At 40.8% G+C, this 16414-nt stretch overlaps 1 protein-coding gene across 2 annotated transcripts; it reads left to right on the forward strand.

Moving 5' to 3' along the window:
• Positions 1 to 852: 852 nt before the first annotated feature.
• On the forward strand, positions 853 to 15728 carry tkfc (triokinase/FMN cyclase). Of its 2 annotated transcripts, none has more exons than XM_039610217.1 (17): positions 853 to 895; positions 7005 to 7194; positions 7275 to 7379; positions 8621 to 8808; positions 9629 to 9707; positions 9804 to 9893; positions 10489 to 10523; positions 10609 to 10693; positions 10783 to 10872; positions 11115 to 11231; positions 12911 to 13030; positions 13535 to 13672; positions 13745 to 13851; positions 13939 to 14045; positions 14905 to 14938; positions 15038 to 15130; positions 15212 to 15728. In XM_039610217.1, the coding sequence occupies exons 3-17, from the start codon at positions 7292 to 7294 to the stop codon at positions 15368 to 15370; spliced, it is 1530 nt and encodes a 509-aa protein (XP_039466151.1). In that variant the 5' UTR covers positions 853 to 895; positions 7005 to 7194; positions 7275 to 7291; the 3' UTR covers positions 15371 to 15728. The 2 variants fall into 2 exon arrangements, with proteins under 2 accessions (XP_039466151.1, XP_031599595.1); XM_031743735.2 differs by lacking the exon at positions 853 to 895 and adding an exon at positions 6188 to 6272.
• Positions 15729 to 16414: the final 686 nt, after the last annotated feature.

A 16414-nucleotide genomic window follows, 5' to 3' on the forward strand; every position in this document is an offset into this window, starting at 1 on the left:
GCTTCATATATGTTACCTCATTTTGTGCGGCCGGATCTGGAATGGTGTGCTATGACTTTTGGTGTTTATGAATTTTATAGTTTTTAAATATTAATATTTTAGTGAAAATTTTCCCGCGCTCCTCTGCCAAACAGTTTTGACATTAGGATTACATATGTTAGATCATTTTGTGCGGCTGGAGCTGGACTACTATGTTGTGACTTTTGGTGTTTATGACTTTTATAGTTTTTAAATATTAATATTTTAGTACAAATTTAGGCCAATTCATCTTTTGGCGCCAAATAAACAGACTTCATTTGTGGTGTCTTGGCTCTCTCTAGTGGTATACCGGGAGTAGTACAGCCGAAAAGATTTTATCCTTGTGTTGAAAACTCCATATCCCACAATTCATAGCACGCCTCTACAGAGTGAACAATGGCGGCCACCACTTGCTTTTATATGTCTTTTATTCGTGTTTCTAGGTCACAAAATAAACTTTTAAGATATTTTCAGGCGAGAATGTAGGTGTGTAAACTTCAAATATCTGCTTGTTTTATCAAGACATCCCATATTTAGCGACAGTGCTCTGACGACGTTGGTCCTGCCTGACAGCTAGCCGGCTACCTAGCTAGCTGCCGCACTTGGCTGCAAATGGATAGCGAGGGACTCTCTCTGTCGTTTCACCTCCCGGTCTCGCAAATGCTCGCACAGAATCGGAGTTACAGCTGGATGTGGAAAAAATAACTGAGTTGTTTGGTGGTGCTATAACGCGGAGCTACAACAGTGGGCAGCTATCCACGGTGTATGACAGAAAGGACATGCCGCGACCGCCGATCGACCGGTGTTTGCTACGCGCGGAGGTCAATCGTGGATCAGGGAAAGCGAAGGCAGGAGCGTGAGGTGAACTGAATTTCAGGTAAGAAGTTATGACCTGCACTCTATTTGGGTCAGATATAAACCGAGTTTAGGTGTAGTTTATTTAGCAGCAGTTCTCTTATGTGTTGCTGATAGCCGGCTAGCTAGCTAGCGCCGCTAGCATAGTTAGCTAGCACCGCTAGCGACCCTTCGTGAAAAAGCACCCAGGCTTGGCTTATATTGAGGCGGGTGAAACTCGTGTCAGCACCGGTCGTCGCCGACAGTATGTGTTTTAGCTGGACTTATTTTTCGCTTATATGGACCGATGATTTATTTATTTATTCATTTTAGTAACGGTATAAACAGTGAAAGGTGGTGGATTGGCCAGATGTAAACTTCAAATATCTGCTCGTGTTACCAAGACATCCCATATTAGCTCTGATGTTTTCGGTGCCTGCAAAGAGCTAGACAGGTAGCTAGCTAACCCGAGCTGGCTGTCTTTTGACTCAGGGTCATAGCTGGACTTATTTTTCGCTTTTTATGAGCCGATGAGGGTTTTTTTTTAGTAACGGTACAAACAGTGAAAGGCGGTGGATTGTCCAGATGCTGGTCGATGTGGAAAAAATGACTGAGTTGTTTGGTAGTCGCTGACGCGGAGCTACAACCGAGGGCAGCTATCCACCGTGTGTGTCAGAAAGAACATGCGGGAGCGAGGCGGCGAGGGCGACCGCCGATCGACCGGTGGTAGATCGTGGATCAGGGAAACCGAAGGCAGGAGAAGCAGGCGGCTGCCGGTCGGAGCGTGAGGTGAACTGAATTTCAGGTAAGAAGTTATGACCTGCACTCTATTTGGGTCAGATATAAACCGAGTTTATTTTCGTTGTGCTGACTTTTTACAATCAGTTATAATAACTCGTACTGCGTGGTAGCTAGCACGATGGAGTTTCTATACAGCTGTGTGCGCGCTAAGTTACTGATGTTGAACTTTATGACAGCCTCCCCTGTCATTCTCTCGCCTGTTCAAACTTCAGTCATGAAACTGATCAATGATCGGCTTTTCTCTCTTGTTTGTTTATCGCGCTAAACAACAGCAGCACGTTTAAGCTTGATCAGCTGTTGTTAGAATTCATTTGATTTTAATTTCTAGTATCAGCTGATGTTTGCTGGAGCCACAGCTGTAGAAGCGGCTGGTCGAAACCAGGAGATGACCTTACTGAATCATCAGAGCTGAACTGGTGATGGAGAAACAGGTTTACCTTTTTTTAGGTGACATGAATGAGTTGAAGGAAGTTATGAACTGTTTCTGAGAGAAATAAACACCAAGCTCCTTTTTTTATTTAGCTGACAGCTGGTAACTGTGCAGGGGCGGATCTAGCAAAGCTTTTGCCAGGGGCCAGGTAGGGCATTAACAGAGAAAGGTGGACACAAAGATATACTTTTCTTTCTTACTCTCATACAGGGTGCAGAATTATTAGGCAAGTTGTATTTTTGAGGAATAATTTTATTATTGAACAACAACCATGTTCTCAATGAACCCAAAAAACACATTAATATCAAAGCTGAATGTTTTCGGAAGTAGTTTTTAGTTTGTGTTTAGTTTTAGCTATTTTAGGGGGATATCTGTGTGTGCAGGTGACTATTACTGTGCATAATTATTAGGCAACTTAACAAAAACAAATATATACCCATTTCAATTATTTATTTTACCAGTGAAACCAATATAACATCTCCACATTCACAAATATACATTTCTGACATTCAAAAACAAAACAAAAACAAATCAGCGACCAATATAGCCACCTTTCTTTGCAAGGACGCTCAAAAGCCTGCCATCCATGGATTCTGTCAGTGTTTTGATCTGTTCACCATCAACATTGCATGCAGCAGCAACCACAGCCTCCCAGACACTGTTCAGAGAGGTGTACTGTTTTCCCTCCTTGTAAATCTCACATTTGATGATGGACCACAGGTTCTCAATGGGGTTCAGATCAGGTGAACAAGGAGGCCATGTCATTAGTTTTTCCTTCTTTTATACCCTTTCTTGTCAGCCACGCTGTGGAGTACTTGGACGCGTGTGATGGAGCATTGTCCTGCATGAAAATCATGTTTTTCTTGAAGGATGCAGACTTCTTCCTGTACCACTGCTTGAAGGTGTCTTCCAGAAACTGGCAGTAGGACTGGGAGTTGAGCTTGACTCCATCCTCAACCCGAAAAGGCCCCACAAGCTCATCTTTGATGATACCAGCCCAAACCAGTACTCCACCTCCACCTTGCTGGCGTCTGAGTCGGACTGGAGCTCTCTGCCCTTTACCAATCCAGCCACGGGCCCATCCATCTGGCCCATCAAGACTCACTCTCATTTCATCAGTCCATAAAACCTTAGAAAAATCAGTCTTGAGATATTTCTTGGCCCAGTCTTGACGTTTCAGCTTGTGTGTCTTGTTCAGTGGTGGTCGTCTTTCAGCCTTTCTTACCTTGGCCGTGTCTCTGAGTATTGCACACCTTGTGCTTTTGGGCACTCCAGTGATGTTGCAGCTCTGAAATATGGCCAAACTGGTGGCAAGTGGCATCTTGGCAGCTGCACGCTTGACTTTTCTCAGTTCATGGGCAGTTATTTTGCGCCTTGGTTTTCCACACGCTTCTTGCGACCCTGTTGACTATTTTGAATGAAAGGCTTGATTGTTCGATGATCACGCTTCAGAAGCTTTGCAATTTTAAGACTGCTGCATCCCTCTGCAAGATATCTCACTATTTTTGACTTTTCTGAGCCTGTCAAGTCCTTCTTTTGACCCATTTTGCCAAAGGAAAGGAAGTTGCCTAATAATTATGCACACCTGATATAGGGTGTTGATGTCATTAGACCACACCCCTTCTCATTACAGAGATGCACATCACCTAATATGCTTAATTGGTAGTAGGCTTTCGAGCCTATACAGCTTGGAGTAAGACAACATGCATGAAGAGGATGATGTGGACAAAATACTCATTTGCCTAATAATTCTGCACTCCTGTAAACACCAAGCTCCTTTTTTGTGTAGCTGACAGCTGGTAACTGTGCAGGGGCGGATCTAGCAAAGCTTTTGCCAGGGGCCAGGTAGGGCATTAACAGAGAAAGGTGGACATAAAGATATACTTTTCTTTCTTACTCTCATATAAAATATTTAGCTTTTATTAAATAGTTATCTGAATCTCACAACCAAAGTTTGTATAATAATACACAAGATTGGCTGTAGACCATTGTTCATAATTCAGAACACTGTGTAGAAATAACAAAAAACAAAAAGTGAATGCATGTGTGAAAAGTGGTCTATAATGTAATGCTTCAAAGCGTGTTCATGCAAACATTGTCGGGTCTGCCGTGGTACAATGGGACTTCTCATGAACCTGTGTGCACAGCGTCTGCAAATCGGCGCTGTACGAAGTAACTTCATCTTTACACAAAACTGTAAGCTGTCATCTGTGAAGCGTGAGCGGTGTTTGTTTTTACCATAGTTCATGGTGGAGAATGGCTGCTCTTCTGAGTTTTTCTGTCTGTAGCCGTATGAATGGCAACTACAGTGATTAGCAGCGGCATAGGCACACATAAAATTTCTTCTGAAATTTTCGCTTTCTAGTTCAAGATTACACTCTTTGTTGTCATTATGTAAGCATAACATAGCATAACAATACAATAAATAAATAATAACAATCATTTTTATTTGTTAGCACCTTTCAAAGACCTCAAGGTCATCAACATTAAATAAAATGTAAAATCGAAGAATAATATGATTGGATGTGTAGTTTCATAATCAAAAATAACAATAATGTGTGTCACTGTTTTTTTAACTTTTTTGTAAAACAGTCAATTTGCAGGAAATCAATTAAAAAAAGACCTTTAAAATTTTACTATTTGATCAAAATGGTCCATTAAACGGGTAAAAATTGCAGTGAAGCCGTTATATTGAAGTATAATGGGTATAACATTTCAAGAAAGCACAGGTATTCGTGCTGTGATCATACCAGTATTACATAATATTAATTTAACGTATCTAAAGCTGTTTGGATGATTTTTTAAAGTAAAACAAAATATAAAACTTTTAGTTTTGTTCCTAAAAATGAAGGTTTTGGCTCTTAATCATCAGTGTTGTATATTCATGGTTGTTAAATCCACAATGGTTGTACATGTGGCAAGGAACTATGAGTTTGACACCCCTGATCTATAGTAAAACAACATCGCGATAAGATATACTGTATAAGTTGTAAGTATGCCCACTTTTGTCAACCTCGAAATAATACAACCAAATACAAAAATATTTGTTTAACTCTATTCATTCCTCCTCACAGATGAAAATTAATATATACATAAATACAACAACAACAACAACAACAACAACAACAACAACAACAACAACAACAACAACAACAACAACAACAACAACAACAACAACAACAACAAGAAGAAGAAGAAGAAGAAGAAAAATACTGTACAGCTGTTGAGTACAGCCACATTTTATTATGGGGCAGATTCTGACATATACACATGCATATCTTCTTCAGTGATATCATGTGTTGGCCTTCTACTTCTGTTAATTCTAAAATTGTTTCTTGCTTGCATTTCTATTGTTTGATTGGGGTTTTTTTAAGTTCATTTATTCCATATTTCGCTGTTTCTAATTTCACAGGAACTTGTGTGTGAATTGTTTATACTGTATGCTTTATTTCTGATGAGTTTTACATCTAAGGGACCTCATATGTCATTCCCTAATATGTGTTTATGCCTGTGAAGCCCTTTGAAGAACCATATATGACAATGGCTTATGTACAAATAAAACAAACTGAGGTCTGAGGACCCGTGGGGGACACTGACAGACATTTAAAAAGGTCCAGCCGCATGAACTCCTCTCCGTGGCTCAGTATAAGTTTGTAAACTACACAATGAAGACAACATTCACACTTTGAGTCAAATTTTTCTCTTGCAGGCTACAACAATAATAGCAGATTCTCTCACGCTGGTTTCACATTAAATGTTTTTTCATGATTTCATTCACGCAAAAATCCACAGACACACAGGTGGAGCGAGCCAACGTCACTCTACTCACGTTTTAATAATTTTCCCGAAAAAAAAAGTGGGCGTGACCGGGGTTCCTTTCTAGCTTAAAACGAAACAAGACTTCCTGTGACATTTTCAAAATAAAATCACAAGTATCCATCTGGCCTCTCATCTTTTAGTTCTTTTATCTCTTTTCAGTGTAATTTTGTTGTATCTCCAACATAATGCAGCTTTTAAGCATTTCTTGTACTTCACGTTCTGTATGTGTGCTTTTAAAAGGGGGGGCAATGCTTTTATTTTGTAGGCATTCTTGCTTACTCAGACTGCAGGTGTCAGTCTGAGTAAACCCTTCCAATCTGGCACTGCCTGCTGTCGGAAGAGTGAGGGAAGTAAAAAACTTAAGATGGAGGTAAAAAACAAAACAAGAATAATGAAAACAATTTGAAGCAATCTGAACACGACCGCTTGATTATTTGTGTTGACATGAAGTGTCAGTGGTTCGCTAGGCTGGCTGAGCCCGCAGCACTTTGCACACTTCCAAAGGATCAGAGTCCATGCAGCGATAACGGAAACGAGCTGTGAAAACTCAGCATTTTAATAATTGCGCTGTTGTTGCAAATCAAACTTTAGTTTCTTTTAGTTTAATTGTGCAGCTTTTGTCAACTTTAATTTAACTCGCTCATACACACAAACACACGCGGCGTGGATCTGCTTCACTGTGCACGTGCCACCTGCTGAGGGCAACCCTTGGACTTTAATAATTCAGACATTTGAATGGCATTTCCACCGATTGGCACTCATGCATCGTTGTGTAACTTGTATGAGGATAAACCGGATCTCAACTGTGTCTTTTCAGGCTGAGGAAAACCGCCAGGACCGATTACATCACTTTAAGATTATTTAGAAAAATAGAGACACCCGCATCTAAAATGCCCCCTCCCCCCCCCCAGCTCTGTCAGAGGGTGTGGGATATTATTACTTCCTTAATTGTTCTTTTCTATTGGCTGGACGTGCACTGATTTAAACCTTTGCCTGTATTTGCAGGTTTATACAGGTCACTCTGCTGCACTTCGTCCAGAATTTGAGTATAATCTATGTGTTTTTTTATTTTTTTTATTTTTTTTATCTCTTTCTATTTCAGCCCCAGAAGAAGTTGATCAACGCAGCGGAGAGTTGCGTGGACGAAGCCCTCCTCGGACTCGTCAGGGCCTCCGGGGGCCTCTCCCTGCTAAGGGGCCACAGGGTCGTGCTTCGGTCCGACCTCGAAAACCTCAAGGGAAAAGTGGCCCTCCTCTCTGGAGGGGGGTCGGGCCACGAGCCCTCACATGCAGGTAAGACTTTAATCCTTTACACATGAACACGGGATGCTTCTGATTACCTCAGCTCTGCTTTTTCCTCCTCGTATCCTCAGGTTATATCGGAGCAGGGATGCTGTCAGCGGCTGTCGCAGGAGGAGTGTTTGCATCGCCACCTCCTGGCAGCATCCTTGCTGCCATTCTCTCCTTGCACAATGCAGGTAATGTGTCCTTCAGTCTTCTGTGTCAGAATGTGTGTGTCTGTGAGGGAGGGTAGTGCATATATAATCATTGATCTTATCTGTTTAATAAATGCAGTGTAGTGCAACTGATTGTCTTTAAAAAAAAAGTCTGTTGATTTGAAGTTGGACCTTTTATATTTGATCCTTTTGCCAAAATGTTTCACCGATCTCTCCCTGTGTGACTCTGGTGACGGTGCTGCACTGTTGGCGTCGTTAACGATGCGTCTTATAAAAATTTGGTGGCCACTTCCTTTCAGTGAGGAAAAATCTGTGTCCATGGTGATTGAATTATTTTTGTAAGTAATCACAGAGGGTCCAACACCTTCACCCAATTGGTGTGAAGCAACCTGTCTGCAATGGACAGACTCAGACTGTCTTCAGTCAGTATCACAGTTTGCAAATAACTGCCGTTTCATTTATAAGTGCATGCAGATTGCCAGCATGTTGCAGTCAATTAGTAGGGTGGCAGCGGTGGAACAAGCGACTCAACTGGATGCCAGCTTATATTCAAGTTATATTCCTGTGTTAAAAGCAAAGGTTACTGAGCACCTGTGTCAGTCTGCAGAAAAATTACCGGCAGCAACTACTGGGAGGCAGAGCCTTCAGCTTTCAGGCCCCTCTTCAGTGGAACCAGCTCTCAGTTTGGATGCAGGGGACAGACACTATCTCTACTTTTAAGATTAGGCTTACAACTTTACTTTTTGACAAAACATATAATTAGGGTTGGATCAGGTGACCCTGAATCCTTCTCCAGTTACACTGGAATAGGCCCCAAAAAGAAGGATGAGGACAACAACGTGATCTTGGTGAGAACAGATGCTCATCATATCCAGAGATCAACTACAGCTGTCTCTGGCAGAAAAGAGCAAAGACTGTATATAAAAGACTGAGACACCCTTTGTGCTAATGGTTAGCAAGCTGGAGTTGTGAGTGTGTATCTGACTGAGAAACTGAGGATGCTGTTCACAGGGTAGCGACCCATCAGTCACAAACTAGAGAGAGATACCATATAGCCATAACTAAAAGTGTTTGCTGAGGTCAGAGGGTTATTTATGCAGCCAAAGCAGTTGCCCCCTGGTGGCTGTTAGAGAGAATGCAACTTTTAAGGTCCATACTACTTTTAGACCTAAAAGCTATGTCCATCTTTTATATACAGTCCGTGACCTGCTGCAAGTAATATTTTTTATATCCAATGAACTAATGGCAGTCTTCCCACCCAGGAGCCTCCGGGGTCCTTCTCATTGTGAAGAACTACACCGGTGACCGTCTTAACTTTGGATTGGCTGCAGAGCAGGCTCGTAACCAGGGTGTTGCTGTTGACATGGTGATAGTTGCAGAAGACTGTGCCTTTGACCAACCAAGTAAGGCTGGAAGAAGAGGCTTGTGTGGCACTGTCTTCATACATAAGGTAAGGTAACAACGGCTTAATACAGGCGTTATTTACTCTGGAAAGAGCTTAACTTGGACCAGTGCAAGTGTATCCTGAGTTAAAGGGTTACAATATTATATGACTGTGCTCACTTTTTTTTAATGGTACAAAGGCTGCTATAAAGCTACATGAGGCAACATTGTCCTGTCTGCCAGTTACTGATCTTGCAAAAAAGAAACTGTGAAACTGTCCTCTTAAAAATACAAAAAAAAAGGAAAAGCAAAAACAAATCTTAAAATGTATGGAGGACTGAAACTGCCAACATCAAACATGAATTAAATGTATAATATGCCCTTAAATCTGTCTAATTTAATTAAAAAAATAATTAGGCAATAAGTCATTCATAAACTCTGGCATAATACTTTTTAAATTTGCCCTGTATTTATTTATTTTTCCCATGTATTTATTTTTTGTAATACATTTTTATTTTATTACAACCACAATACCTTCAATAATTTAACATTTTATTTATTAAACTCTTCATCATATATTTTTATTTTGGTTTATTGAACCCTCCATGTTTTTCTACTCTCTTTTGTGTATTTTTATTTTTTGTATTAGTTTTTGTATTTATTTATTTTACCTTTTGTGAGTCATTTTATTTTATGATATTGTATTTTGTCGATCTAGATGGTTGTGACAGGAAAGTATACATTATCTTATGAACTTTGTTACGACACTCAAGCAGAAACACTGAATTTGTATATTTTGCACCATGCAGCCTCTTATCATTGGTGCTTTCATTAGATTTTTGTAGTATTTTTCTTGCCTTTAAATATGTGGTCTCTCGCTCTCTTAGCTGGCTGGTGCTTTAGCAGAAGAGGGCTGCTCATTGGCTCAGATTGTTTCCAAGGTGACGGAGATTTTAAAGGGGATCGGTGAGTCGCTCTTTCTTTTTTGGGGGTTTTAGTACATTTAATACTTTCTGGGAACACTGGGATACTTTTCTTAACCATGTTTCTTTTTTACTCCAGGCACTCTGGGGGTGAGTCTGTCTCCATGCAGTGTTCCCGGCTGCCTGCCTTCCTTCGATCTACCGCCAGGAGACATGGAGCTCGGGCTGGGTGAGGGATGATTAGAGGAGGATGGGAAAGGTGGAGTTATGAGAGTGGGAGAAAGTGAGTGACAGAAAGTGGGGAGCAGCCTTTTGGGCTGATACCGGTTATCTAGACTTTCATTTCCAGAACTAAACTTCCACCAGTGATAATGAATATTTGTTACATTTTTTTTGTGACACATGATTTAAAACCAGATCAACGTTAGAATGGCCAATATCCATCTTTGACTTTCTCTGCAGATGTGAGATCACAGTAGTGATATTTTAGAGAAAATGACTGAATTGCACCATCTAGTGGCGTGCGAGAGCAGATAAGAGCAGCAAAACGGTATAAGTGAAACACAAAATAGTGTTTTCAGTGAATTCACTTAGTCAAATGGCGAGATGGGGATGTCAGAATTTTAGCATGTTAAAAAAGCTCAAGTTGGTTGTCGTTAATCTGAGTGGAGTTTCCTATTCAATTCATAAAACTTTAGGAAATTCATTTATAAAAGCTGAGAAAATGATGGAAACTCTTACCAAACCATTCAAAAGATGCACAGATGGAGAAAGCACATAAGACGGAAATGAAATAACGACCAGTGTTTTCTTCCTATTTTCAGGTATCCACGGGGAACCTGGAATAAAGAGGTCAAAGGTGAGTCGGATTTGAACCTTAACAACCTAAATGTGCTTTTAACTTCAGGCTGTATGGCTCATTTTCTGTTGATCTTCTCACTCAGGTGGCCTCTGCTGATGAGGTGGTCAAGACCATGATAGACCACATGACCAACCCAAGCAGCCAATCACACCTGCCGCTGAAATCAGGTTCACTAAATGACATTATTGATCATGTATCATGCTGACCGTTAGTACGGCTGCTCTCCATGTGTGTGTTTTTTCCCTCTTTCCTACAGGAGACAGTGTGGTTGTGTGCGTAAACAACCTCGGAGCTCTGTCTTGCCTGGAGATGGCTGTGGTGACTAGATCGGCCATCCTCTGCCTGGGTAAGTGTGTGTGTGTGTGTGTGTGTGTGTGTGTGTGTGTGTGTGTGTGTGTGTGTGTGTGTGTGTGTGTGTGTGTGTGTGTGTGAGGTAAGCATTTAACCATACTTAGGTGGGTCCTACTGTGCTTCTTTCACATGATCACCATTTTAACTTCAGAATAGTTTTAAACCTTGATGTTTAATATACAGGAAAATAAACACCTGCCACGCGATAATCTGGAATACGATTGGTGTTTTTTATAGAAAGCCTTGGAGTGGTGGTTGCCAGGGTGATGTCTGGCTTGTTCATGACCTCTCTGGAGATGGCAGGAGTGTCGCTGACCCTGATGAGGGCTGACAAGGAAACACTGAGGCTGATAGGTAAGTGTTCAAACACATAGGTTTGTTTTTCTAAACTTGTGAGGGCCTTTGTCATAACATCACAGTGTATTCAGAGCTTCAGAACTTGACAAAGTGAATGCAAGTGGGGGGTATCTATGCTTACATGATCAACGTGGCAGGATGAACAGCACAAGGGAAGCAACTAATCCAGTGGTCTAAGGAGCTTGGAAAGAAAAGCGTCTGGACTTTTTTAAAGTTTCTTGAAGACGTTTTACTTCCCATCCGAGAAGCTTCTTCGGTTCTAAGAGCAACTGGTGGAGAGTCATAGATTTTAAGCCCTGTGGGAGTGTCCTCCAAGAGGGTTATAGACCCCCTATGGATCCTCTACCTAATCATACAAGCCAAGGTGTGAAAACAGGTGTGGGTCAATCCAGTGGATGACAAGAATGAGAGGTGAGAGTGTTCAAGTCTGAAAGTCATAACTCTGAACAATCCCTTATGGAGCAGAGGAAACCATGGAATTTCACTGAAATTCATCAACATGTAGCTACTTTCGGCATCTTTGAAGCGAGAAACTACTACTGGGCAGAAAAGATAACTGTGACTGATGTATGACACAAGTTGGGAAGGTCTTTTGGAGGTGTTTCTAAAAAAAACTTCAGATTCCAAGGTCATTAGCTGAATCAATTGTTGGTAAGTACAAGTTATTAGGCTGCATCAGCACCAAAGTCTGAAAGAAGACCCACTGTCACCCTCACAAGTCTGGTTTGGATGTTCAGGAGCAACCCACCAAAGCGAGTTATAAACTGGAAACTGCTGGAACACCAGCGTCTCTGTCCACAGTGAAGCGAGTTTTACATCGTCATGGACTGGGAGGGTGCAGCCCATGAAAGAAGATCCTGTGCCAAAATGGAAATTTAAAGCTGTCCATATGGACAAGCCAAATGCCTTCTGAAGACAAGATTTATGATTAGAAGGGGCAAAGATTGACCTATTTGGCCACAATGATAGGAGGGATGTTTGGAGGAGTAAAGATGAGGCTTTCAAACCTTAAAACACTGTATGACACCATGACATCTATGTGGCTGTCTTGCTGCTAGTGATACTGGTGCATTGCATAAAGTGGATGGAATAATGAAGAAGGAGTACCTCTAAGTTCTTTAACCTCCCCTCAAATTCACAGCTAGATGGTTGAAACTTGGGCACAGTTGGGTGTCTGTTCCCATACACAAATCAAAATTGGTTTAAATGGATAAAGCAGGCTAAAAGTAAGCTTCTGGAGTGAGCTTCCCAAAGATCCAAACTCAGCCCTATTGAAAATTTGTGGATTATGCTTGAAAGCTGGGGCCATGTCAGGAAACCAACCAATTTAAATGAACTCCACCAATTCTGCCAAGAAGAATGATCAAATGTCCTGCCAGAATTATTCCATAAGCTTGTTGATGGCTACTCTGTGTGAAAACCCAAAATAAATTGAGACTTTTGCACCCAGTTCTTGATTTCTCATTAGATTTAGATTAAGTCATTAGATTTATGCTGTACAATTATTCTACCCTGGAAAAAGAAAGAAAGTAACTTTCATCCCCAAGATGAGTGAATATTAACTTCTGATAGAACCACACAAATAAGCACTCTCATATGGGTTCAGAGACACAGATTTAAATGATAAATACATTTGTTACTAATGGAAAAACACACACCTCCTTTGTCCCATCAAGATGCTAAGACTACTGCCCCTGCCTGGCCAAACCTCAGCAGTGTGTGTTTGAGCGGACGCAGCTACATCACAGAACCACTAACAACCAGCAAACGGCCACAAGATGAGAAGCACTCTGAAGGTTAGTTCATGAGCTTTTTGGGTTTGTGTATTGCAATGAATTATTGTAATGCATTACTTATTCAAGGCTTATAGTTGAACATGTTGAAAACCTGTTTACCTGCATGAAATTGAAACAGGATGAACAAGAGGAAACCACCAAATTTTGACAGACAAACACATCTGTGCACGTAGTGCTATAAAATTCTTAATATTGTCATAACAGAAATAGATGAGTTCAATTTTAGTCCTTTGATTATTTGATTATAAGGGCATCTAGTGCCCATTAATATAATGTCAGCTAAAATGATGATGACTTTTCTCTCTTTTAATAGAGGGCTTTATGTGTTGTAGTGGTGCTTTTAGTAAGAGAGGGCATATTAAATATTACAGATAGGACACATAACATCCATGAACTTTTACTCTTTAGCCCAGTATATAATTTCTTAACTATATATTAATAAATTAGTTTGGGCTTTTTTTTAAAAATGGAAGTTTTTTTTGTTTGTTTGTTTATTCTTGGCAGGACCACTGAGTCCTGTGATGCATAAAGCCTTGGAGAAGATTTGCTCCACTCTGTTGGAAAAGCAGGAGGAACTCAATTCCCTTGACCGTGCTTCCGGGGATGGAGACTGTGGGAATACTCATGCTCAGGCTGCTAAAGGTAAGAAACTGTGATTATTATCTTCAGTATCTTAAAGACGAACTTGTGAAAATAGTGAAGATGCTTGTTCAGCCATTCAGGAGTGGCTTCATGGACATGTGGTCCCCGGTTGCCCCGGGCAGCTGTTATTGGTCCTCGCTGGATTGGTACAGGAGAAAATGGGCGGGTCTTCAGGAGCGGTGGGTTCATTGATTTAAGTGGTGTTTGAATGCGGTATTCTGTCTTAATAAGCACAAGCACATGTACTAATGCTCAGTTTATTTCAGTTGTACAGTCTGTTCCTCACTGCGGCAGCCGGTCATGTGACCGAGGGGCGGAGCGATGCTGCAGCCTGGGCCAATGCTATGAATGCTGGGACAGAAGCAATGAAAAAGTAGGGGTTGGGTAACTTTTTCATGTCTGTATTTATTTCAAAGTGCACTTTTCTTTTAGTCTTCTTCATATGGCCATTTAACTGCTGTTCCAGAGTTTTTGATCTTATGATCAGGACTGTTGGTGTGCTACTCTCCAGTTGGTTTAAAAGAAACTTAGTTTATTCATTTCCACAGTTGCACCATCAGCAAACACTATACTTGCCTTCCAGTCTGAAAGCTCTGGAATATCCTTAATTTTCTTTTCATAAAACTTTTGAATTTATGCTCTCAGGTCCCATACTATTTGCCAACCTGACAAGTGTGTGGTAGCCTGTGTCACCATTTCCAGTGTCATGCTCCAAAAGTCCAACACTGAGATTCAGTGTTAGCTTCATCAGGTCTTTCGCCTGTTGAAGGTTTTAGTTACAACATCAAGAACATAGTTAATATTAGCATGAAATTACACTACATCTCCTGGTTTATAACACAATGCAAAAATACCAATTTCATTTCTGGATTCATGTATGTGACTTTATCTTGTATCCTCTGCAAAAATCCAACATTTTTCCCTGTCAGATTTGGATAGCCATTGTAAACAACACCTGCAAGTTTCTCCCTTTTCAGCCCCAGCTTATGCCAGCATACAGTTAAGTCCTTGAACAAATGACTCGCTGGCGTAGTCCATTTTTGCATTGCTGCTAGCTCCTCTGTAATCTCAAAAGTACCAGGATGAATAATTGGGCTGTTAGTGAATGTCACAACTCAAGGAGAAAAAAGTCAAGGAATAGAAAAGTGCAAATTGTCTGCTTTGTTTTTCAACTGAACCTCCAGATTTCAGTGCAATGGCCAGGTCAGACTTAAATGTTGACTTTCTTGCAGGTACGGTGGTGCCGCCCCTGGAGACCGAACAATGGTAAGACTTTTTTTCACCCAAATCTCATTTAATCTGATTTACCTAATTTTTGTAGAGTGTCTTTAGCAATAAAGTTTCTTTGTTTCTCTTACATTGTAGCTGGATGCTTTGTGTCCTGCAGTCGATGAACTGATAAAGCTTACCACAGCTCCATCTGGTGGACACATGGCTGTACTACAAAGTGCTGTGAAGGTATGGTGCCACCTGGTGTTGATGTGGTGCTCACTCAGCAGATTTTTCTACATCACGTTCCTTTTACTTTGGTTTCCACAGAAAGCTGCTTCAGGAGCGGAGGCAACTCGTGACCTTAAAGCAAGGGCTGGGAGAGCCAGCTACATCTCACCCAACCTGCTCAGCCTGCCGGACCCTGGCGCCGTAGCTGTGGCAACCATCTTGAAAGCTATTCTGGAGGTGCTAGAAGGGCAAAAGTGATGCAGTCACCAGGATAAGAGAAGAGTGCTAATACTACCTAAACAAAACTGTGATGCAAGAATGATTATCATTTAAAATAATTTGGCTCTCTGATGCATATTTCACATTTTTGGAAGCTAATTTTCACACTATTCACATAGTAAGTCATTACAAACTGTTAAACTGAGTTTATGAAAGGAAAAGGATGTAAAAAATGATAGCAGCAGTGTGAAGATGTAGGGCAAAAATCAAGAAAAATAACTCGGGTATTGTCTTTAAAACTTATTCCATTGAAAACCAGATCATATGAACAGGAGAATTTTGTATCAGAAGTGAATATTCATAGTTTCTAATAATAAAGGCAAAATCTATTAATAGATTTGTGTCAGTGATTTTGGTATCTGTTATTAAAAAAGCAAGATCCATTTATCCATTTTTCTAGTACTGATCTCAGCGGTCACAGGGGCCTTCCAGAGAAGCCCTACTCTGAGTCCTTCTCTTGAAAGACCAAACTCTTCACTCTGTCTCTAAGGGAGAGCCCAGCCAGAGAGCTTTTTTTAACTTTCTGATCAGTTGCTCCACTCGCCGTTTCTTCCTGCTGCAGAGATGATCTTGTCTTTATGAAGAGTTTGTGTGACTGATGTCAGTATGATTCAGATAATTAGTGAAGATGAATATTTGGGAAATTCTTTTGTTGCATTTCCTGCTATATGATATGCACTAATGATAATCATAAAGGCTGCAATACAGCAGCTTTTAAAGTGAGCCCACAACTCGTGCACACTGAAATGATCACTTTCATGCAGCTCATAATTTGTTGCCTGGTCTGTGGAGCTTTTTTTTATTATTCAGATTAATTTTTATTCTTCCCACAACACAACTTTTGTAGCAGCAGTGCAGTGTTCATAGTTCATCGGTGGGTTTAACACCTCTGGTTAAAGGTTCAAAAGGTTCAGGATGTTATGATATGAAAGGGAAACAATATTAACATGAAGATGATCTGCATTCATCCATGCATGCATTCGTCCATTATCCATGCATGCATGCAATCATCTACCCATACAT

The sequence above is a fragment of the Oreochromis aureus genome, linkage group 3 (genome assembly GCF_013358895.1).
Source record: "Oreochromis aureus strain Israel breed Guangdong linkage group 3, ZZ_aureus, whole genome shotgun sequence".
Taxonomy (NCBI): domain Eukaryota; kingdom Metazoa; phylum Chordata; class Actinopteri; order Cichliformes; family Cichlidae; genus Oreochromis; species Oreochromis aureus.